The sequence below is a fragment of the Arvicanthis niloticus genome, chromosome 2 (assembly GCF_011762505.2).
Source record: "Arvicanthis niloticus isolate mArvNil1 chromosome 2, mArvNil1.pat.X, whole genome shotgun sequence".
Classification (NCBI taxonomy): domain Eukaryota; kingdom Metazoa; phylum Chordata; class Mammalia; order Rodentia; family Muridae; genus Arvicanthis; species Arvicanthis niloticus.
The window spans coordinates 132,636,749-132,660,113 of record NC_047659.1 but is presented as its reverse complement, the minus strand read 5'-3'; the positions used below and the strand labels follow the sequence as shown (position 1 = coordinate 132,660,113).

The 23,365-nt window shown below is 50.7% G+C and overlaps 1 protein-coding gene across 2 annotated transcripts; it reads right to left on the bottom strand.

The window, feature by feature from the left end:
* Positions 1 to 3,360: 3,360 nt before the first annotated feature.
* Positions 3,361 to 22,308, bottom strand: Gdap1l1 (ganglioside induced differentiation associated protein 1 like 1). Of its 2 annotated transcripts, XR_013108958.1 has the most exons (7): positions 22,037 to 22,308; positions 13,274 to 13,466; positions 11,817 to 11,990; positions 7,610 to 7,707; positions 6,750 to 6,864; positions 4,092 to 4,736; positions 3,361 to 3,995 (listed from the first exon to the last, which is right to left on the bottom strand). XR_013108958.1 is itself a non-coding variant. In XM_034496788.2 (6 exons), the coding sequence occupies exons 1-6, from the start codon at positions 22,214 to 22,216 to the stop codon at positions 4,393 to 4,395; spliced, it is 1,104 nt and encodes a 367-aa protein (XP_034352679.1). In that variant the 5' UTR covers positions 22,217 to 22,308; the 3' UTR covers positions 3,361 to 4,392. The 2 variants fall into 2 exon arrangements, 1 of the variants encoding a protein (XP_034352679.1); XM_034496788.2 differs by having other exon boundaries at positions 3,361 to 4,736.
* Between the last annotated feature and the right edge of the window lie 1,057 nt (positions 22,309 to 23,365).

Here is a 23,365-nt window from a genome sequence, read left to right as displayed (position 1 = left end):
ACACCTCTGAGTCTGTCTGTGGTGGTTTATCTTCCTCAGTTGTAACTGAGGAGAGAGGACCCACCCTGAGTGTGGGTGGGACCAGGCGGGGGGGCCTGGACTGAATTAAAAAGAGAAAGAGGAAGCCAGCTGAGTGCCAGCATCTCTCTCTCTCTCTCTCTCTCTCTCTCTCTCTCTCTCTCTCTCTCTCCCTCTCCCTCTCCCTCTCCCTCTCCCTCTCCCTCTCCCTCTCCCTCTCCCTCTCCCTCTCCCTCTCCCTCTCCCTCTCCCTCTCCCTCTCCCTCTCCCTCTCCCTCTCTCCACAGTATGAACAGCTCCCTCATGATCCTGCTGCCATGTCTTCCTGCCCCCAACAGATCTCTCAAAACATAAGCCAAAACAAACTCAAGTTGATTTCTGGGTGTTTTGTTATAGCAATAAGAAAAGTAGCTCACTTCTCAGTCTGAAATTTGGGGCTTTGATTTTTTTAAAAATGTTTTTATATGTATGAACATTTTGCCTCAAGGAGGTCAGAAGAGGACATTCCAGATCCCCTGGAACCAGGGTTAGATGGTTGTGAGCCATCATGTGGGTGCTGGGAATAGAACCCAGGTTCTCTAGAAGAGCAGCAGGCGCTCTTAACTGCAGAGTCATCTCTCCATCCATGGACTTGAGATCATAGTTCCAAGTGGGAGTATGTCAGTGGTGCCATTGTGTTATTCATTTTGGGCTTATACTATTGGCACTATATGCAAAAGTGTGGCTTGTCTCTTGGCTAGGCAGATTGGTACTTACTGCTCAAGGCACACTGAGCTGCTGTTCTACCAATGATGGTACAGAAGATAATGTATGGAAAGGGACTATTTCCACATCCAACCATAAAAGATCAACAAAAAAAACCACAGCCACCCAAGGACTACTGGGGTATAAGTCATTTTCCCAATAAACTGCCCCAACTGGCTGAGGCACTGTTGAAACAGAACATGTAGGTAGTGAGCTTGCATATATAGCTTACTCAGGGTGAGCAAGGATAATAGAGACTTGGAGAGTGGGAAGGGGCTTTCCAGGTAAATGGAATTGGGTGAGGCTTAGGATACTGGGAATGCCTCATTTACATAGCAAGGCATTTCAGGTGCTTGCTGGGCAGGTTTTAACTGGGAGAAAGGGAGTCGAAGCTGAAATTTTATCAAGGACTATGTGACATTCCTCAGGTAGAGGACGTGGGGGTCAGGCTACCCCAGATAAAGTCAGGCAGAGAAGAGGAAGCCCTGTTGGGAACTGAACTACCCCACACTTGAGGGCCAAAATGTCAGGGACCGCTCTATCAATGTTGGAATCCACACTGCCAAAAGCCTTGGGGGCCAAACTGTTAGAGCCTGCACTGTCCCAAGCTGCTCCAGTCTGCGGGTCGGGGTTCAGCAAAAGAAAAAGAGAGGATGGACTTGGACTCGAGGAATGGAGACCAGACAGAGTGTGATTCAATCCCGTTTATTCTTCAGTCTCTCTTCTTCTCTCCAAGTCCCTAGTCTTGAGTTCCTAGTCCCTAGTTCCTAGTTCCTAGTCCCTAGTGCCTCCAAGTTCCAAGTTTCTTCTTCCAAGTGCTAAGTGCCTAATGTCTAATTCTCTTTGCCTAATACCTTATAATTCTTCCAGCTCCAAGTCTCAAGTGCTCTTCTTCCAAATGCCTAATACCTAATAATAATTTCTTCTGTCTGCCTCTCGCCTTTTATATGTCTCACTTCTAAGCCACGCCTCTAAGCCACATCCTTAAGTCATGCCCTTAGGTCTTATCTCTAAATCTGATCTCTAAGTCATGCCCTTAAGTCACAAACCTTTAAGTCTCACACACCCAAGGGAAAATCCTGGGTATCTAAAACAAGATGCTATCAGAGTGTGCTCAACTGTTGTAGGCTATTGTAATCAAGTCTCTTATCAGGATATATGGCTCAAGATGGCTACAAGGATGATAGCCACCTTCTGTCGGCTCCCCAAAAAGCCCCACTAGAAAAGGGAGTCCTCCATTTTGTTCTGAGCTCGGGGAGCTATCTGGTCATGGTAGACTATGAACTCAATTGCAGGGTCCCCAACAGTAAAGATCAGTGGTGGCCTAGGGGTCAGTTTCAGAAACTGGTAGGACTGGTGTGTGTGTGTGTGTGTGTGTGTGTGTGTGTGTGTTGAAGGCAGAATAGGAGGCTAACAATGCTTACACTTATATCTAATTTGTATTTTACAGTATGTGAAGGAAGGATGTGACTGCTGCAACTAGAGACTCCAGTAGAACCCAGTCTCCTGCCTCCACCAGAGAGGGGACAGAGAAGGGCTCTGAAAGTCTCATTTTGGGGAGAGGACCATGTCCTTGGGGTGTTTACCCCACTAGCATCCATATGTTACTGTTCATGAATAGAATATTCATTAGGACTGAGAAAGGTCTTTGTGGATGCCCAGTAGGGTAGACCGTGCCAGGCAGTTTCCAGGTCTGCAAGTCTTGGCCATGGCTATTTTCATGTGTATGTTTTGCCTGCTCAGTTCCTGTAGAGGTCAGAAGAGGGTATCCAGTCCCCTGCAGATGGAGTCATAGATTTGTTGTGGGTTACCATGTGGTGTTGGAAATTGAACCTGGGTCCTCTTTAAAAAAAAAAAAAAAAAAAAAAAAAAAAATTTAAATTTTGAGCCATCTCACTATCCCAATCTTTTTGTTTGTTTGTTGAGAAAAGGTCTCACTTAGTCCAGGCTAGCCTTGATTCACTACCTGAGGGTGACTTTGAATTTGATCCTCCTGTCTCTACCTCCTAAACACTAGGATTACAGGTGTGCACCACCACGCCAAGTTTACACATTGCTGGGGAATCAAACCCAGAACATCATGCATGCAAGAGGAACACTCTGCCAACCGAACCATATTCCTGGCCCTATTTGTTTTCTTGTAACCTTGCTGAAAATGCACACATTTTCACACTTTATTAATTTTTTTGTAAAATAAATAAAACTATGCTTTCTCTGGAACAAGCTATATTCTCTCATCTTTGAGCATTTTAACAAGTTTCTTCCACTTAGAAATTAGGGTGTAGACATGTGTCCCCGTCAGCCCCCAAGAGCAAGGGTAAGCAAATAAATGTAAACCCACTCAGTAAACTGAAATTAGGTGCCCAAATGAAGTGGACTTATGATAGTATCAGAAGCTTTTAGCTGCAGGGGAGGCTGTCCCCGCCCTTCCATCCTTCCTCAGCCTCCCAATAGCTGGGAAAATAGTCAATGCCCCCCTTGCCAGGTAAGCTTGCTCTCTGGAAGAGCAGGATCTGGCCTCACACCTCCAGCCCTCTGTCCTGACTTTGGAAATGAGAGCTGAGTAGGACCACAGCGTTAGAAATGAAAAGCAATGGCTCCTCCTGGATGCTTTATTGGGGACTCTAAGCATGAGCAGCAGTGACACCCAGACCCTTTCCCAACATGCAGAAGGCACAGGAAAGTGAGACCCAGGGGCAGTGTGGAGGAGAGACCCCACTGCATGCAGTATGAGGGGTTTCTGGAAAAAAAGGAAAGGTGGAGCCCATGAGGGATGTACCCCGCTTGTGAGCTGAGAAGGACCTTCAGAGGTGGAGGCCGTGAGGGAGGCACCCCTGGTCTTGAGCTGAGACTGACCCTGGGAGGGAGGGTCAACATGGCTTTTGCTGAGAGGCCCACCATGAAGGGTGGGGACTCAACTCAAGGTAGGAGTGGCTGATGGCTGCTGCCTCAGGGGATTTCTAGGTAAGTGCCAGACCTCACCAGCTGGCCAATGGGGAAGGAAGGGGGGAAGGGTGTGCCCATGGAGTTAGTTGATCCCAGCCATAGATGGGTTTTGGGGTGCCACTGCTTGGCTTGAGCCACTGCTGTCTCAGTCCATGTCCAGGAGAAGAATGAGACCCCTTTTGATCTTCAGAGGCTTTCCACAGGGACTCGGGCTCTCCAGTTCCGAACAGAGGTACTGGTTAGATGAGTTGAGTCTCCATGTTGGCTATGTCCTATAGAAGAGGTCCCTGCCAAGAGGGAAGGGGAGGCTGAGGTCAGGCCCTCTGAGTCCCCAGCACCTCCCAGAACCTGGGCCCTGCTGGGTGGAACGTCCTGGGACTCACCTCAGGTCCTAACCAGTCCCCACAGTAACGCCTTGCATCCTTGAATCAGAAGAAAAGATATTTGGGTTTCCTTTCTCTTGCTTTCTCTCTCTGTCCTCTGGTAGAGCCGTGGCCTCAAATCATGGTGTTGACAATGTCTACTTCTAAACTATGGAATGTTGTCACACTGACAATAGAATTACTAGGAAGAAGGGGCAGGAAGGTCTGTCCAGTGCTCATGGGACAGTGAGTAACTGAGAGGGATTTGGGAAGCACACAGCACAGAGACACTGCCAGTCACACACCAGGCCCCAGCCTGGCTCTAGATGTATTTTTTCTTGAGGTACCAGTAGGCAAAGTAGCCCATCCCCCCCAAGGAGCCCATAAGGAAGGATGCCCCAAAGAATGATGGCGGTTTCCGCTTGACCAGTCGGAACGCGTTGGGGATAACGGCTGACAGCAGAGTTGTGTGGATGTCGCCCAGGACTTTCCGGAAGGCAAAGCGTCTCTGGACCCTCTCAAAGAAGGACTGCAGGTTGGGCCGGCTGCCGTCTTCCCAGTATTTCTTGGACAGTCCCAGGAACTTGAGGCGGTGCAGGGTGGCTCCCAGGAGGACATCGGCCAGGGTGAAGGCACAGCCACAGAGCCACAGCTCACACGTCTGCCCTGGAGAGGGAGAGGACACCTGGTACTCACTTCTTGGAAGCCCTGGCTCTGGTCTGCCTGCCAATGTCTCCTGAGGCCATTCCCTCCCGAACCTCTTTAGCAGTGTCTGCCATATCCTCACACCTGCTATCTCCAATCTCCATTCCTCCTTCAAGTTGACTGACTTGTAAATTGCAAAGATCTACCTCATATTTTTCTTGGCTTTGGTTCTGTTTTGTTGTTGTTGTTGTTTGTTTTTTGTTTTTTGTTGTTTTTTTTTTTGAGACAAGGTTTCGTGTAGCTCAGAGTAGCCTCTAGTATACTATGTAGTGAAGATAACTTTGAATTTCTCCTCCTCCTGCCCACACCTGAGTGTTAGGATTGTAGGCCTATACCACCACACCAAGTTTATGCAGTGCTGGGGAGTCAAACCTAGGAGTTGGTACAAGCTAGGTAACCACTCTACCAGCCAAACCACATTCCTCACCCTCCTCCCTCCCCCTGTCCCACCTTTCCCCTCAACCCCCATCTCTCAATTTTGGAAACAGACTCTGAAGTCAAAACTGATCTCAAACTTGTGATCCCCCTGCCTCAACTTCCAGAGTGCTGGAATTACAGGCTGTATCACCCAAAACTGTAGGCTTACATACTGTCTGGCTGATAGCTCCACCTAGCGTCACTCGGCATGCCAAATTAAACATGTCCAACAGGGAATTCTGGATTGTTGCTCCCAAGTTCACCACACCCCACTGCAGTAGTGTCTCTCCACCCTTCTAGTCAGTACCAGAGTCCAGGTGCCACCATGAACAATTTCTCCCATCTCGCGCATAGTCAGTCTGCCAGTATGTCTGATTAGCTTTCTCTTCAGGATACATTCAGACTCTAGTGTCTCTTCTTGCACCATTCCAGCCTGAACCACCACTCTCTCCTACCCATGTGATCACAGTGTTTCTTAAGTGGTCCCCCTGCCTCCACTTCTACCTGCTTAAGTCTACTCTTAGCACAGCACACACAGAGCACAGACAGCACACAGAACTCGGGCCACAACAGCACACGGATCCTCTTAAGATCTAAGTGGGACCTGTCAAACCCATGCTTCACTGACAGCAAAACACTATGGTCTTACCTGTGTGCTCTGCCCCCACTTCCTTCCAGGCCGCAGATTCTGTTTCCCTCTTAAGGCTTATCTCCAACATGGATCTCCTTGCAGAGCCTCATACCAAGCCTGACCTCACCTCAGCACCATACATTGGCAGTCTCCTGTGCCTGGAGCAGTATTCTCCTACAAGAGTGACTGGCTCAATCTACCTCCTCTGTAGGTGTCTGATGTCCTTTCAAGGGGCTTCATAGACTATTAATCTCAAACTGAAGGGGCTGAGGCATAGCCCCTAGTTGGTAGCTTGTACTAGGGCCTGGGTTTGAACACTTGCCCTGGATAAACTGGACATGCTAGAGCATGCCTTGTAATCCCAGCCTTTGAGAGATGGGAACGGGAAGATCAGAAGTTTACTGCCATTCTTCACTACAAGGTGAGCTCAGAACAACGTGGGCTACCAGCTCATGGGGCAGAGTGGCACAGAGGGGACACCAGGCTAGAGTTGCTGCAAAGGTGTGGGGCAAGAGAGAAGCTGGCGTGTCAGGGTCTGAGACCTGCCCTGCAGCAGTAAGAGTCCGAAGACATCCCCTCACAAGGTCAGGTGAGACCGTGAGTTCAAACAGTCATCACCACGCTGTCCTCTTCACCCATGGGAGTAAACACATGCCACCTGCAGCCACCCTGGGTGCTCCAAATGTCTCGACGATTCTGTCTTTCTTCCCACTCTGAGGATGGGAGACCAAGGTCCCAGTACAGGGTGGGGACTTGTCAAGGTCACTGCAGCCCAAGAACCTAGGGTCTTCTGGATTCCCCAGCTCCTGATCCTAGCCAGCTGGCAGGGCTATGGTATCTGGTATCTGGGAGAAAAAGGCTGGGGATTGGCAGAGTGGTGGGGCAAGAAAGTGGGCTGACCCCTTCACCGCTGGTGCGGTACCCACCCTCATTCTCCAGTTTCCTCTTCTCCAGCTCCGCTTCAATCTGGTCCAGCACCATAGCCAGCTCCCCGAGGATCTTCTTCAGGTAGCTCACGTCATCGTGCTCCAAGATCTTGGCCTATGGCAGGACAGGCAGGAGAGGTGCTCCAGCATGAGCTGGTCTCATGGGAGTCATGATAGCCAGAGATGGAGGAGCTCTGTCTAAAACCCTGCCTCCCCACCCCCATATAACCCTGTCTTCAAATGCTCCCTCCTGTATAGGGCATGGTTCACCATTGAATGTACCCTTATCCAGGGCTGAGCCAGTCCAGTGAGCTTGGCCACCTTGCCCACATTCCCTGGCATGGAACTGGAGCAACGGTACCACTGCAGTGTGCTAAGTGCATCGATGTTCTCCCAGAGAATGGCCCTCTGCCAATGAGGAGGTGACTTGCTTAGAAGCACATGGAAGATGATCCCCACCCCAACAGGCAGTCTGTAGCCAATAGCTGGCTGATACAGGGCGTTAAAGCATGGTCAGCCATACAGTGCCTTTTATATTCCAGAGCCTTCTGTAGGGTCAGAGGAGGCTCAGCCACTTCCTCTTCCCTAGCTCTCCCATATCCTTGGAACAATCTCTCCATACTGTCTGATGCAAGACCCTGTGTTCAGGGCTGTGTTTCCAGGGACAACACAAGAAGCCAGAGGTTGGCGTAGCAGTGGCTCTTCATGGTCAAACAGCCAGGATATGGTAGAGGAGACATGATTGGAGGAGCCAACCAGTGCTTTTTCCAGGTCAAAGCATCTGCCGATCCTCCATTTTGAATCATCAATGCCTAGTTGTCCCTGTCAGTGGGAGGAGGGGACAAGGGCGGGGCACTCACCATAAGTTTCTTCTGTTTAGAAAGGTAGGGTTCAGAGAGCTGTGGTTCCTCTTCGTGGTCCAGTTTCATGAGGTCTGTGGTGGCGTTGGCTAAGTGTCCTGGGAAAGAATAGGAAAGGTCCTGTGTCCCTGCTCTCTAGGGCCTCTCTGTCCCATAGGACCTGGGGCACAAGGGGTTAGTAAACCTTGCTGAAGGGGAGACTATAGCCTTGATGGGGAGAAGGAAGAGGAGGAGGATGAAGAGGAGGAAGAAAGGTAGGAGGAAGATGAAGAGGGGGAGATGATGCAAGAGATGTATAGAACCTGAAACCCAGTGCTCTTCACCTTTCCAGAATCTCCTCCGCCAGATGAAGCCAGCCCAGCCTGGGGTATCCTCAGAGCCCCTCACCTTAAACCAGGCCCTGTAGGCTCTTCTTCCAGCACTCCCCACACGACACTCCCCACCGAGACCACTGCTCAGTGCCTACCTGTGATCTTTACTCGGATGAGTTTCACAGGGTTTGCTATGTAGCCCTGGCTGGCCTAGAACTTGCTGTATAGGCCAGGCTGGCCTCAAACTTGTGGTGATCCTCCTGCCTCTGTCTCCTAAGTGTTACATCACTCTACTCGAATCTACCTCTTCCAAAGATCTTCTATGCACAGCTCTCGGCTTGCCTTCAGGAACCATGGGGTCCATTGCTCAGCTGCCCTGTCTCCCATTGAGCTGCCCCAAACCCTGTCCCCACTGGGTACATCTCAGACACTCAAATAAATTCCCATGCACCAGACCACTCCAAGCCTCCTGGCCCACATCTCCTTTCCTGGAATAACCATGTCCTCTATTCCTTTTTTCCTTTATGATTTATTTATTTTTGCCGAGCAGTGGTGGCACACACCTTTAATCCTAGCACTTGGGAAGCAGAGACAGGCGGATCTCTGTGAGTTCAAGGCCAGCCTGGTCTACAGAGCAAAATCCAGGAAAGCCAAGGATACACAGAGAAACCCTGTCTGGAAAAAATAAAAATAAAAACAAACAAAGAAGATTTATTTATTTATTTTTTTATACATTTGGGTGTTTTGCCTGCATGTATGTCTGTACACACGTGTAATATTCTAAGAATCCAGAAGAGGGTGTCAGAGCCTCCAGAACTGGAGTCAACAGTTTTAGCTGCCCTGAGGGAGCTAGGACAGAACCTACCTCCTCTGCAAAATCAAAAAGTGCTCTTACCTGCTGAACCATCTGTCCAGCCCCATGTTCATTATTCTTTTTTTTTTTTTTTTTAAGATTTATTTATTTTATTCCTATGAATACACTGTTGTTGGTCTTCAGACACACCAGAAGAGGGCATCAGATTCCATTACAGGTGGTTGTGAGCCACCATGTGGTTGCTGGGAATTGAACTCAGGACCTCTGGAAGAGCAGTCAGTGCTCTTAACCACTGAGCCATCTCTCCAGCCCGCCCACTATTCTTGAAATCCTCCTTCTGGATCTAGCTGGCCATCTCCCCTTTACAAAGCTTCCCCTTATCTCCCAGGTCCTACCTCAGAGCCTTTGTTCCCAGTATACGCTCTGCAGACCTCCACTCGGAGATGCAAAGCTACCACCCGGGGCTGCAGCAGCAACGTGGCTCATCTGTGGCCTCTGTCAAAGGTGTTCCTTGCACGGTGCAGTGTACAGCCTGTACTGTTTGCCAGATGTCATGATCTGGATGTTGTGTACTCATCTCTTCTCACGACCTCTGAACTCCTGCTGAACTGCAGCTGTATGAGACTCACCTCTGTCCCCTAAAAGCCCAGCACAGGCCTAGGCCAGAGCAGGACTCTGAGTATTAAAGGAAGAGGATGGGCAAGACTGTGAGAGGCTGCAGCCATCTGGTATCTTTCCACTGAGGTCTCCTCACCTCCCTCCCACTAAGGCCTGGTGCAGCCCCAGTAAACACTCTCAGCTGGCTCCTCCAGCCCCAGGCTGTATTAACTCTCACTGATGTTTTATGAATGTGAATGTCAAGCCAATCTCTCTCCCTCCATGGCCGTCCTTGTGCCTGTCTGTAGGCTATGAGGAAGACCTTAGGCCACTTGCATAGTCACTGCAAGCTGGCTTGGTCTTCTGTATCCCGTGTGAGGTCTCCTTTTCCCCCATCCTTGTGGGATCCTGAAATTATCTCTGCTTCCTCAAAGGGGTGAAAATTGGGCCCACTCTGAACCCTGCTGCCTTCCAGATCCCATGGGATGGCTCAGGTGCCCACAGCCTTGCCGTGTCACAGCACCGCCCACTTAAGTGACAGCCAAGGTGTCACATTTCCTCTCTCAGGGAACTTCTCTTTATGAAATACAGAGCTGCCCGTGTCAAGGCCCCTTTTGTTTCTCTGTAAAGCTCCCCTTCCTCCAAGCCTGCCCCTCACATCCACATGAGACACTGCCACTGACCCATGTTCCACTCTGCATTCAGTAGACTTCCTTCAGCGCTCCATACCCTGCACCTGTCTTGCACCTGCCCTGCACCTGTCTTGCACCTGTCCTGCACCTGTCTTGCACCTGTCCTGTACCTGCCCTGTACCTGCCCTGCACCTGTTCTGCACCTGTTCTGCACCTGCCCTGCACCTGTCCTGATTTATGTACAGGTTATACAGGCATTAGAACATTCATAATTTAAAAGGCAAGCAAAAGCAAAAGACGTGGGATAAAAATAAATCTTTGTAATCAGGTGGGGTGACAAACATGTCTGTAATTATAGCACTTGGAGGCAGAAGGATCAGGAGTTCAAGGTCATCCTCGGCTACGTCGTGAGTTCAAGACCAGACTGGGCTACATGAGGCTCTCGAAAACCCGAAAACAAAACCAAACCAAACCACAATTACCGCCCCATCTTCAGACTCTCAGCTCTATTCCCTGGAGACCAATACTACTGCAGTTTCTTGTACACCTTTCCAGAAACATCCCTTGCACAGAGAGCCCAGGGAATTCTTCAGGACTTCCTAGAGCAAATGGCACACTACATGCTTGGGTCTCTCCTCTTTTTACAGCCATTAATGTATCTTGAGAACATTCCACGTGCCTATTATTTTTCAGTATAACAGCGCCATAAGTGAATTTACTCAGTCTCTAACTTGTAGACACCAAGGTTGTTCCAGTGATATTTCTCACTATGTTCTAGTGAATATCCCCCTCCCCCCACCCCAACAGGGTTTCTCTGTGTAACAGACAGGCCTGGAACTCACAGATCAGCCTTTCTCTGACACCTGATGACACCTGAGTTTTAGGATTAAAGGCGTGTGCTACCATGCCTGGCCAATATTTGTGTATGTGTTTATTCGTGGACAAGTTCAAGTGCACGAGAGTGACTCTGGGCAAATCCTCAAAGCATGAGCCCTTTTGGTGTTTGGTACAGAGACCTCCACCCCCACCCCTGGCTGCCCAAGTTCCCTTATCTTTCGCTGTCATTGCCTGACCTTGACTTTACTCCCAGGAGTAGTGACTCTGGGGCGGCAGAGGCTGTGTTATCTTTGCCTGTTAGCATCTTCATCCAGGTTATGGCTGACTGAATGGGAGCACCAGCATAGGTAGCTCCTGGATCTTCTTCACAGGATTCTTCCAGTTAGGGCCCAGTTCCACAAGCCGACCCCTCCCCATCTTTACACAACACTGGGGCAGAGGAGGATGGGAAGGAGAGGAGGTGGCCACTTACTAAGTATCTAGGACCTATCAGATATGGTCATGGCTCTTCTGCCTCTAGGACCACCAAATACCATAACAGAATCTAGACCCAACTCCCCACGAATAAACTATCGTTGGGCCATCTGACTGGGTCTAATTCTCATCCACTGACTATAAGCAGCCTGGTAGTGAGGAGAATATATGGTGACTTTGGATTAGAAAACAGAGATCCATTGGGTATCTTGCCATGTCTGGGCAGCCTTCTGTAGAAACTGATGTCACTCAGTGTTCTTGGCTATCTATGCCAGACCCTTTCCCAGTCTTTGACCTCAGGTATCTGCAGCTGGGCTTCCCCAGGGGGTCTCACAGCCTGGAGAGAAGAGCTACTGGTGGATAGACCTCTGTGCAGTTATCTGAATGGGGTGGCAGGAGCTGGGGTTTGGGGGTGCATGGGGAGGAAAGACAAAATGGAGAGAGGAAGGAGAGGAGGATGAATAGAGAGGCTCAGGAGTGGAAGCATGAGATGAAGAGACCTCCCGCAAGGAAAGAGGGGGGCTCCGTAGAGCAGCACTCACTGCGGATCTCAGCCGTGGCATACTTGGGGATCATGGAATCTGTGGTGAGCTCAGGGTGCAGGATGCATCCGTGTGTGTAGGCGTCCATGGGCAGCGCATCCAGCAGCTCCCGGTACTGCAGCACTCGGGCGTGTTGTGGGCTGCCCGCCTCTGGCATCAAGGCCACCACATGCTCTGTGGATACCAGCAAGGGCTGGAGCAGAGTCCATGCCTGATCCCACCTAGATACTCACCCCTAGAAACCCGGAGCCTCCAAAGTCATACTCAGAAGTCCCAGACCAATCCTTTTAGGATTCAACCACTGACTATTAGGAATCCTGGTGACTCGGTGGCTACTTTGGGCTTCACTAAACTGACCTCATGGGGCCAGCCCTCTCAGTACCAGACAGTAGCCAGGTGGAGGTATATGCCCAATGTCGCCTGCTTCCCTTGGGCTGAAGAGCTGGATGCTTAGAACTTGAGCCTCTTTGACTTGGCAAATAATTATTCATATTGATGCTTCTTAGTTTTGAGATAGTATCTCACTCAGTATGTAGCACAGCCTGTTCTCAAATTGGAGATTCTCCTGCCTCAGCCTCCACAGAACTGGAACTATAGGGCATAAGCATATGCCACCATGTCCAGAAAATTTATATTCTTTAAAAAAAAAAAAAAGTTGTTTTGAGTTTGAGCGAGGTGGCACATGCCTTTAATCCTAGCACCTGAGAGGCAGAGGCAGGGGATCTCTGTGAGTTCCAGGCCAGCCTGGTCTGCATAGTGAGTTCTAGGCCAAATTGTCTTGAGATGAGATTAGGGTCTCACATATGTAGTTCAGTGTGGCCTCCAACTCGGCTGTGTAACTGTCCAGCCTTGAACTCCTGATCCTCTGGCCTCTAACTCCTAAGTGCTTAAATTACAAGCATGGGCTACCATGTCCTACTTGCAAAATCTTGTTCTTAAAAATAGTGCGAGCCCGGGCCTTGGGCCCACTGTCTCGGCTGCCTGAACTTCTGCTACAGGCAGCAAGCACCTGAGCCTGCCAAAGGGTGTCAGGGAGGGGACAGAGAAGTTCCAGGGTGTCCTGTGTGTATCTTCAGGGTTTCACCGTGCCTGAGAGCATGCCAGCGGGGTTCCTGGGAGTCTGGAACTATGCTTAGAGGGTTAGAGGGTTTTGGGCCCTGAGAAAATTTGATCTTAACCTATGGGAGCCTAAGGGAAACCTGAGGGCCAGGGATGAACCTGAAAGAGGTCCTGGAGAAAGAAGAGAGCTGAACCCCAATTGACCTGGGTTATTTGGGCCAGGCCTTCCCTGGGGTGCCAGGGAGAGGTGCGTGGCTCTGGAGGCATCTGAGCCCTAAGGGTAGCCTCTGGTTTCTTTGGGGGGAACACTGAGTCCTGCCCATGGGTCAGTGGCTTGCTTAGACTCAAAGCTGTCTGAGTCCATGGGGTCCCTGCCCACCCTTGGGAGCACAGCGTACCTCCTGTGAAGGTGCGTTCCACGTAGTCGATGATCTGGTCATAGTCACTGATGATGTTATCTCTGTGGATAATGACTGGCACCTCCTCACCCAGGTTGAGCCGCATGAACCACGGTTCCTTATGCTCACTCTGAGGCAGGCTCACATCTCTCTCTTCACAGGCCAGGCCCTTCTCAGCGATCACCAGCCGCACCTGCAGGTGCCAGGGTCAGAGCGGGGGGGAAGGCGGGTGGACACAGGGGACACTCTGCCCGGGTGGGGGAGGCATGCAGGAAGGGAGGTCAGAGGTCACACACAAGAGGGGACACTTGCTTGCAGCCCACTCTTGGGCACTTGAGTGGGGGGCTCTGGCTCAGGGGCATGTGCTTGTGGACTCGAATGTAGCTAGAGGCTAGGACACAGGGCAGTGCTCAGGGGCTAACATGTTGGGCTGGGATGTTCCATCTGTGCAGATGTGGACAAATTGCCTAAACCCTTAGGGCCAAATGAAAGTATCAATAGCTCTAAGTCGGTGTCTAGCACACTGATGGGCTCAGTTCATGCTTACTGTTACCATGATGCAGCCAGCCAGCCCGGACTCCAGGGCTGGATCTGGCCAGGAAATTCACAGAAATCCCAAGTACCATCACAACCAAGAGCTAAATGCCTCAAATGGTTTGGGGGACAGAGTGAGGGAGAAGATAATATGCCCATATCCACGTAGTCCTGCGTTGATCCAAACACCTTCCCGTCTTAATTGCCAGGATGGATTCTGGTAACAGCAACCAGAGGTAGACAGATGGGGGGAGGGGGGAGGAGGGGGAGGAGCTAAAGCTAAGAGTGGGTAGGCATCAGTCCCACCTCACACAGCAGGGCAAGTCTCTCTCAAGTCTTCCCTTATGTCTCCAGGGGCCCAACGAGGGGGTACACTCTCTTGACCCAGCCTGTGTTTGGGAGCTGGAAGATGCCTAACGCTCTTACAGCCCAGGTGCCCTCACATATGGGGTGAGACTCAGGAGGAGGATGGTCTCGTCCTAGATCCTGGAGAGGGGTAGTGGTAATCCACGCCTACACCACCCTCCTATCTTTTGGCTCCAATCCAGGGCCAAGAGACCACCCTACCCCCGAAAGAGGTAGAGGCCAGTTCCTAAGCATTTATGTGGGTGCCCACACCATAGATGGCAAACACAGATCGAACATCCCAACCCTGTCCGAGATTCCAGGTTCAGTATCAGAAGAAGGAGCCTGGTGTCAGGATCATAGGCTTGCTGCGTCTGTTCCAACTCAGAAGACTTTAAAAGTCTTCTTTTTTTCTGGGAGCCTCCTGTTGTAGGGTGTCCTACTGTGTTCCCTCAGAGGGCTGTGGGAGGAGTAAAAACTCAACCCTGCATGATATTCAAGCACACAGTAGGGTAATGGGTATTAGCTACTTGGATTAGACCCGATATTCTGGCTAGCGGTTGTCAACTAGACAAACTAGAGTCATTTGGGAAGAAGGTCTCTCAACGTGAGAAAATGCCTCCATAAGGCAAGCCTGTAGCACATTTTCTTGATTAATGATCAATGTGGGAGGATCCAGATCATTGGGGACAGTGATACCCCTGGGTGGGTGGTCCTGGGAGTGTAAGAAAGCAGGCTGAGCAAGCCAGTAAGCTACCTTCCTCCATGGCCTCTGCTTCAGTTCTTACCTTCAGATTCTTGCCTTGCTTTTCTTCCTGCCCTGCCCTAACTTCCCTCAGTGATAGGCTGTTTATTACCTGAGTGTTGGGGGCCGACTTTTAGCAGAAAGCGGCTATCAACTTTGCAGCTATCTTGAGCCATATACCCTGACATGAGACTTGGATTACAACAGCCTACAACAGCTGAGCACACTCTGATAATCTTGGTTTAGATACCTTGGGTGTGTGAGATTAAAGGTGTGTGAGATTAAAGGTGTGTGAGATTAAAGGAGTGTGAGATTAAAGGTGTGTGAGATTAAAGGTGTGTGATTTAAGAGTGTGACTTAGAAGTGTAGAGATCAGATTTAGAGACAAGACCTAAGGGCATGATTAAAGGTGTAACTTAGAGGCGTGGCTTAGAAGTGAGACATATAAAAGGCAGAGGCAGACGGTAGAGAATCAGACATTAGGGAGACACAGAGGAGAGAACCAGACACAGCAGAGAGAAGACAGGTAGCAGGCACTTGGAAGAGAACTTGGAAGAAGTAACTTGGAACTTGGAGGGACTAGGAGCTAGGGACTAGGCACTAGGAACTCAAGACTTAGGACTTAGACTGAAGAATAAACAGGATTGAATTACACTCTGTCTGGTCTGCATTCTTCGAGTCCGTCCTCACCCTCGCTCTTGCTGAACCCTGACCCGAGGACCGGAGCGGCAGCTTGGGCCGGGATACAGTGGCCGCCCAAACGTGGGTCGGCCCGGGCCTCAACATTTTGCTTGGGCCGCGACACCTGAGAGTTGAAATAAACCCTTTCTTCACCGGGTTGCTTTTCATCAGTTTTGTTCTTATCACAGCAATAGAAAACTAAGACACTAGGTTTGATAGACAGAAAGACCCAGAGTGGGAGACGGGCTCTGCTGGATGTTTGCCATGATCTGAAAAGCCACCCGGCCGCTTTGACCTCTGGAGGGGGTTTAGTTTATCTCCGTGAGGTTGCTTCGAGGTTGAGATGGAGTGGTGTGGACAGAGTCCCAGCACAGGGAATTAATCCATGGTCCTAACATGGACACACACACACACACACACACACACACCACTGCCCTTCCTTCGGTTTCGTGGCTGTGCAAAGGGAGAGGTAATTCACCCTTGAACTTCCAACACTAACTCCTGGCTTCACGTGCTCCATTAGCCCAAAGCTAGTTCTATAAGGGGTGGCCATGATATAGACAGAACCAGTAGTTTACACACAGGGACCCAGCTCATCTTTCTGGCTCCACTATGCGGCTTCCGCTGTCACTGATCCTTTCCTGGCCCACTTTTCCAGCTTCTTCCTTCCCTCCCTTCATCCCTCCCATCATCTCCTTCTGAGGTAGTAGGAGGGATTTCTGGTGTCACCAGGAGGAAGCACTGCAGAGTGAGCAGCCTGGGGCAGCATCTATTTGCTCTAGGTTGGTGAGGGGGCAGGAATGAGTGGGCAGCTGTGTGTGCATGTGTACAGTGTGCTTGTGGGAGCTTAAAGAAAGTGTGTGTGTTCTGCTTGGTAGAGTGTGTGTTCATGGGCAGGGCATGTGTGGATGTGCATATGTGAACCCATGGCAGTGGCAGTTGGGGGGGTGTGCCTTGGGGAAGCTCCTAAACTTTGAGGTGGAGCTGGGCACAGAACGCATCCAGGTCCCTTCTTCCTGTGTATCCCAGTGGTCTCTGCCAGACTGGGAGAAGGGGCTTGTGGTCAACTTGGCTGGAAAGAAGACCAAACAAGGCCTTTGCCCTTGCCCTTGCCCTCGGCCTTCTACCCTGTCAGGGCACCTTTCCCAAGAAGCCACACTCTGGGCTGTGCCCTGAGGCTCCCTTGAGGGAGTCAGGTATGAGTTTCTGCCTGGAGAGGGACTATCTTTAGAGACATAGTAGCCCTGCTGGGAGCTGCCTCAGGTCATCCTGGCAGATGGCCGAGGAGGCTTTCACCTTTAGTGGAGCTGAAGGCCAGAGCCATGTGCCATTCTGCAGGGGAGGGAACCCAGAGAGGGAGCCAGGCCCAAGGGAAGGGCACATAGCCACCACAGCCATCTGCCACTCAGTCTCCTGGAGACTTGGTTAGTTAGACCCAGGAGGGTCACCACTCTGTGTCACCATCTCAGGGGAATCTACCTCCTCTGTGGGTGCCTGGGAATATTTCCTGCTGCTTCATTAGGAGGGCACACAGTAGGATGGTTGTAATGGCCTGGCTTGGTTTTTCTACCCAGTAGTGTAGTTGCTGAGTGACTTTGTAAAAGGCACTAAGCCTTACTTACTTTTCCAATGCTCCTCCCCATTTAAAACTATGAACAGCTACTGGTTTATTGAAGCAGATACATTTCCGCCCCCCTTTTTTGGAGACAGGATTTCTAGCCCAGGCTGACCTCTTCCCCCTCCCCAGTATAGCCAAGAATGACCTTAAAGTCTCACCCTCTGCCTCTGTCTCCCTAGTGCTGGGGTTACAGGTGTGTGTCACTACACCTGGTTTATCAAACAGCAATGGCTTATAAACACATCGCTTTTTAGTATGCGGTCATTGTGAACCTACAAGCCAGGCCTTGCTCTAAGAGCTGGAGGCTCTGTGGTGAACATAACAGACCCCATACTGCTACTGCTGATGCTCTAGTGGGACAGATGAAGGCAAACTGCTAAGACAATAGGGCCACAGTGTCAGGGTACCACAGAGACAGATACAGCTTCGAATAGGATGGTACATCAGGCAGGCCTATGAGGATGTGACATCTCAACACAATCCTAATGAGAGGATGGAGATATCCATGTGAGGACCTGTGCAGGAAGTTTCAGGGGAAGAACAACCACTGCAGAGGCACAAGGCAGGGCCACAGAGAGATGTCTGAAGCATCAGGAAGCCAGGATGGGTGGCTGAGGACCAGGAATGGAGTACAAGGATTGCGTACTGTGGCTTAATGAAGACTCCCAGACTCAGGCAGGAGGAGGGGGCATGTGCAAATAAATACAGGGAGTCTGTAAGTGAAGGCAGGGATGACATGTCTCTTTAGTGACAGAAGCTACCTGGCTGTCATCCTTTCTTTAAGGACGTGGGCAGTCAAGTCTGGTGTGGGCGTGGTCTGACAGTTGTTGCAGTTACTCAAAGTATGTGTATACTCATTGGGACTTGAACAGGACCTGCCTTCAGACTGTGTTAGATAGTGGGCTGGTGCAGAAAGACACGTCATTACATGGAGTGGTGATATTAAAAATATTTCTATAAATGACCTTGAAAATGACTGGGTCCTTTTCTGCTCTAATAACCCTATCACGGGACATTATTCAACTGAAAACAGTATGCGCAGAAGGGTCCATGGCTATCTGTGACTGCATCCTGACTCCCAATCAAGTTAGGAGCCTTTGGGCCATTGTGAGGACTATGGGTCTTTTCTGGAGGGACTGGGGAGCTACTGTGGATGCCTGAGCAAAAGTGCGCTGAACATACAGTAGGTCAGACTGGTAGAAAGTGCCCAGGAGTTTGAAAAGCAAGATAGTTACTCTTTCAGCTCTTGCATGGTATCAGGAGGACTGGTCTCTGGCAGGACCCAGAAATAAGGCTTTTAACTATGGGGGCTGAAGGCTGGTACAGGGCCCTTCGCAGGCACAGCCAGGACAGTGCCAGGGCCCAAGAGAATGGGGTGGAGTAACCTTGACTCAGGTATGTTGCAGGGGGCCAAGATGGCCAGAGATTCACTTTCATAGAAATAGCAAGATCATCACCAGGCCACTCAGATCTGTCTGCTGTCCTAGGTGATGTAGGGACAGCCTTATGTGAACTAAAGCACACACTCCCTACAGATACTTAGGGATGTGGTACCAGTACCTATGAATACCCCAGCACTGTCAGTATCCAAACTTTACAAGAGGAAACAAGCCCAAAGACTAGGCATGACCTGGCAAAGCTACTCAGTAGCAAGTAGCTTAGTTCTGTAAAAAAAAAAAAAACCCAAACAAACAGACAGATAGACAAACAACCCAACCTAGCAGATATAAGGGGAATGGGGGAGTGGTGTGTGTATCTGTGGGTATGTGTTTGTGTGTGTGTGTGTCTTTGTGTGCATGCGTGCGTGCGTGCGTGTGTGCTTGTGTGTGTGTGTGTGTGTGTGTGTGTGTGTCTGTCTGTCTGTCTGTCTGTCTGTCTGTATATGAGACAGAGGCCACTTAGGTAGGAAAGGCTATTCTTTTTGTATGGGGAAGAAAGGATCCCAGCAGGTTGTAGCTGATATATTTTCCTGTTGAGGAAACTGAGGGCCAGAGAGGGCCAGGGACATATCCAGCCAGTGGAACTATGGTCCTCTGACTTTTGCCTCTTTCAACCTCCCTCCTGTCCCAAGAGGCAGAGGAAACTGGAGAAGGGACATCCTTGGACGCCATGCTCATATTCCCAGTATGCAGTCCTAATCTCTTCCCAACCCCATGGCCTCTGACCATCGCCCAGGATGGTGCCCGAGTACTCCCTGTCAGTGCTCGGCCGTGTAATCAGGAGTTCCATCCATGATCATGCATGACACCACTCAGTCCTCACACCCTCAGATGGAGTTACTGTTCTTGACCACAAAAGACCAAACAAAGTGAAACCTAGAGAGGTTATGATATCCATAGGGCCATGTGGCTGAGAGGGACAGGGACCGAATGTGTCTCATGTCACAGCTGGTGTCTTCATGGTAGCCAGTGGTCACAGAGTCCTTGGCCATGTACTTTCTAGGCAATGCTCAGAAGTCTACCTTTACTCCCAGTTTATCAAATGCATAACTGACAAGAGGCGAAGTAATGTGTGCATATTGTCCTGGTAGTCAGGGGCCGCCCAGCCGTCTGGGCCCAGAGTCTAGGCTTTAGGCTCCTATGCCGTCTTGCTGCTCTTGGGATCTGCTACAGTCCCCGGTGCCCTCAGGGGTTGCCATCACTCTCCAAGGTAGGACATTTCTGAAAGTAACAGCTCAGGTACAATCAAGGATGGGCTTCTCAGAGGTACTCTTGAGGAGAGTCTGCTGCAAGCATGGCCTAAGGGCCAAAGGGGAAGACAAATGTACCTGCTAAGTCCCTACTGTACACCAGGCTCTTACTACACACCAGTGTTCTGGAAACACCCCCCAGAAAGAAGGCCGGCCCTGTTTGCAGTTGAGGCTATCGAGTCACAGACAGGTGAAGTGACTTGCCCAGAGTCACTCAAAGGGTAAACAGTCAAGAGGAGATGACCCCAGCCATATGATTGCCAAGCCCATCCTCTTCCTGTGTGCTGCTTTCAGGCTGCTGTGCCTGTACCCTCATGGAGGAGGCAGGAGGATGCCTAGCTAGCTTGAGAGACACTTAGCTTAAAGGAGTGTTGCTGTGCACAGTCCCTTCCCTAACGCCAGCCCACCCATGCCCTGCGCTCAGGCTAAATAGCAATCTTCCCTGGGGGAAGAGCAGGAGAGCCCTTTAAGGGACAGACAGGCAGCAGGGGGATGCCTCCCCTGACCCACATTGTGTCCCAGTCACTGAGGCCTGCTTCCTGAAGGTTTGGGTTGGGAAGTTTCTGGGATCTGGAGGTCAGGCTGACCCATCTCCAAATCCCCAGTGCCTTGTACAACCCACGACACACTCAGCAGGCAAGTAGGTGCTTCGTAAGCACATGCAAAATGCATGGACAGGTCTCGGAATGACCTTGGCTAATTTTGACTCTTCTTTATCTAGCAGTTTTTATTTTGATGCTGAGACTTGAGTCCAGAGCCTCATCCATGTTAAACATAAACTCTGCTACTGAGCTGATCCCTGTTCCATCCCCTAACACTTTAACAAATCCTCACACCCTCATCAGCAGACCCTTCATCCCTTACCAGGCATCAACAACATTCTCTCTACACAATTTCTCATCATCCTCACAGTAGCTCCCTGCAGAAGTGACAATGTTTATTCCATTTTACAGATCAGAACACTCAGCCTTTGGAGAGGCAAACGGGGGGGCATCCAAAGCGTCATGGTGAGCCAGTGAAGAAGATGGTTCTCCCACTGGTCTCTGCCTAGCCTCAGACTCAAGGACTCTAAATTGGGACCAAAGAATGATAGGTAGCCTAACTTTCTCAGTATCACCTAGGTGGGCCTCTAGACTAATGGCCATCTGGGGAAGATTCTGGGAGGCTGTGTCTTAGCCGGGATCATGAAGTGATTTCAAGGCACAGTGGGGTGTGAGTAGAGCCAGCCTGGAGTACTGTTGTGTCATCCCTTATACAGCCCCTCCAGTAACTCTACTGAGGGGCTAAAGTTCCTGGTGGCTATTATTACCTCTATCACGATCCCATTTTCCTGGTTATAAAACTTAGTTCGGACCAAAACACAAATCCAAGTCTTTGGTTTCCAAAGCATTTATCTTCAGCCATACTCGCCCTCCCCCATGTGTAAAATGAAGGCATGGGAGAAGGCGAGGGAGAGAGGGAGAGAGCTGGGGTAGTTCGCTTTGCCTTAGAATGAGTTCTGGGCTCTGGCCATGGTGCTGAACCCACAGGCTACAGACAGGACAGCTACCCAGGGTGGGAGACTGAGTCCTTTAGAGGCACTAGGTATTGGGTCGCAATGTCTGGTCTCACTCCCACAAAGCGGGAACCCCGGTGACAGCACTAGGGTGTACTTTCAACCGCCCCTACCCGAGAAAGTAGGAGAGTGTTCTAAGTGGTGTAAGGAGCCAAAGCCGGTCTGTGCCTTTAAGAGCAAAACAGATCTGATGGGCAAGCCAGCTGCTCTGAGGGGATGGGTTAACTCCTTCCTTCTCAGCTCTAGAGAAGGGGTGACGGCTGGGGACAGACACTTTCCAAGCCGTTGACTGAAGAAGACCCCAGCCAGAACCAGGGCCCGGGAGCTGTGCCCGGAGAGCTCACGGTGTCTGGGATGAAAGCTGGCCTAGAGTGGGGCTTCTGCTCAGCCCCAACAGGCCGCTTGCTGGCAGGGCCGGTCTGTCCCCGGCCTTTGTCTCTCTGTTCAGGTGTCCCCAGAAGGGAACGAGGCCTAAGGAGATGTTCCTGGCATTGAGGCTGGGCTCTGCGGCCCCTCAGGACAGTTCCCTCCAGGAAACCCCGGTGCTACCTGCCCCTCTTTCCCAGCCTCCTGTCCGCACCCTGCGCCCGCTCTACCTTCTGCGAGCTGAAGGACTGGGTCCAGTGGTACAGAACCAGGCTCTCCTTGGGCCAATGGGCGGGGATGGATGCCTCGGGCGCGTCGGGGGCCTCCACCGGCTTGGCTGCATCGCTCTCCAGCGCCGAGATGGGCCACCAGCTGCAGTTGGTGGGGGTCAGGTTGTTGGGGGTCGCCATGACAGCCCAAGATCCGAGGAGGAAGGAGGCAGCTCGGCGGCGGCGGCTCGCTGGCGCCCAGCATCACATGGCCTCGCCGAGCCTGCCCCTCTTCCTCCTCCCCCTCCCCGCGATGTCATTACTCACTGGGTGCAGGGGGAGGGGCAAGGGGATCCCGGGGCTCTTTCCTCCTCCTCCCAGCTGTGGGTCCTCCCTGAGGGCCCTAGGGAGGGAAGGATGCAGAAACCAGGGCCGCGCCCCCAGAGCTCTCACAGCTGGCCAGTCACCTGTCAAAGACTTCACCATCATTAAGCATTTGTGCCTCTCAATCTTGCGGAAACACCTTTTGGTTTAGATAAATGGCAGTATAGAGAGGTCTGTTGAACCTTTTTTTTACAAGTAGTGTCTGGAGATAGCTTTGTTTGAAACCCCATTTTCTGACGTTGCCCTTCCTAAAGGATTTCCAACAGCAGAAGGGAATGAATTGCAATTTGTTAACCACATCACCACTTACTCTCTGCAGAGGACGGCACTAAGGTCTTTACAGCCATCTACCCTCTGATTTACAGAGGAAGAAAGGAAGGCTCAGAGAAGTGACCTTGCTCAAGGTCATCCAGCTGCTAACTGGTGGAGCTGAGATTCAAACTCAAGGCTGGCTTCATGCAGGACCAGCTGGTGATTCAGCAGTCCCGCAAGCAGCAACTCAAGCCCTTTAAAGGAATCTTGGGTCTTAGCTATGTAGACATGACTTTCCCAGGTGACGGAGGGGCGCCGTTGGTGAGATCCTAGGTCACACCATTACCCCAGGATATGTAGCCAGGTAGGAGTCTGAAGACAACCCTTGTGCCTCTCCTGTAGGGGATCTTAAATGTTCTTTGGAACTTATGTAAAGTTACCTTAGCACACCTATGCTTCCCCTGGAAAATATTTTATTTGAGATTTATTTATTTGTATGTGTATGGGTGTTTTTTTGTCTGCATGTATATGTCTGTGTGCTAGATGCATGCCTGGTGACCTCAGAGGCCAGAAGAGGGTGTCAGATCCCCTGGAATTGGAGTTATAGTTGTTAGCCACCATGTGGATTTGAACACTAGCCCGCTGGAAGAGCAGCCAGTGCTCTTAACAGCTGAACCACCTCTCCAGTCCCAGAATATTAATGTTATTAATGTC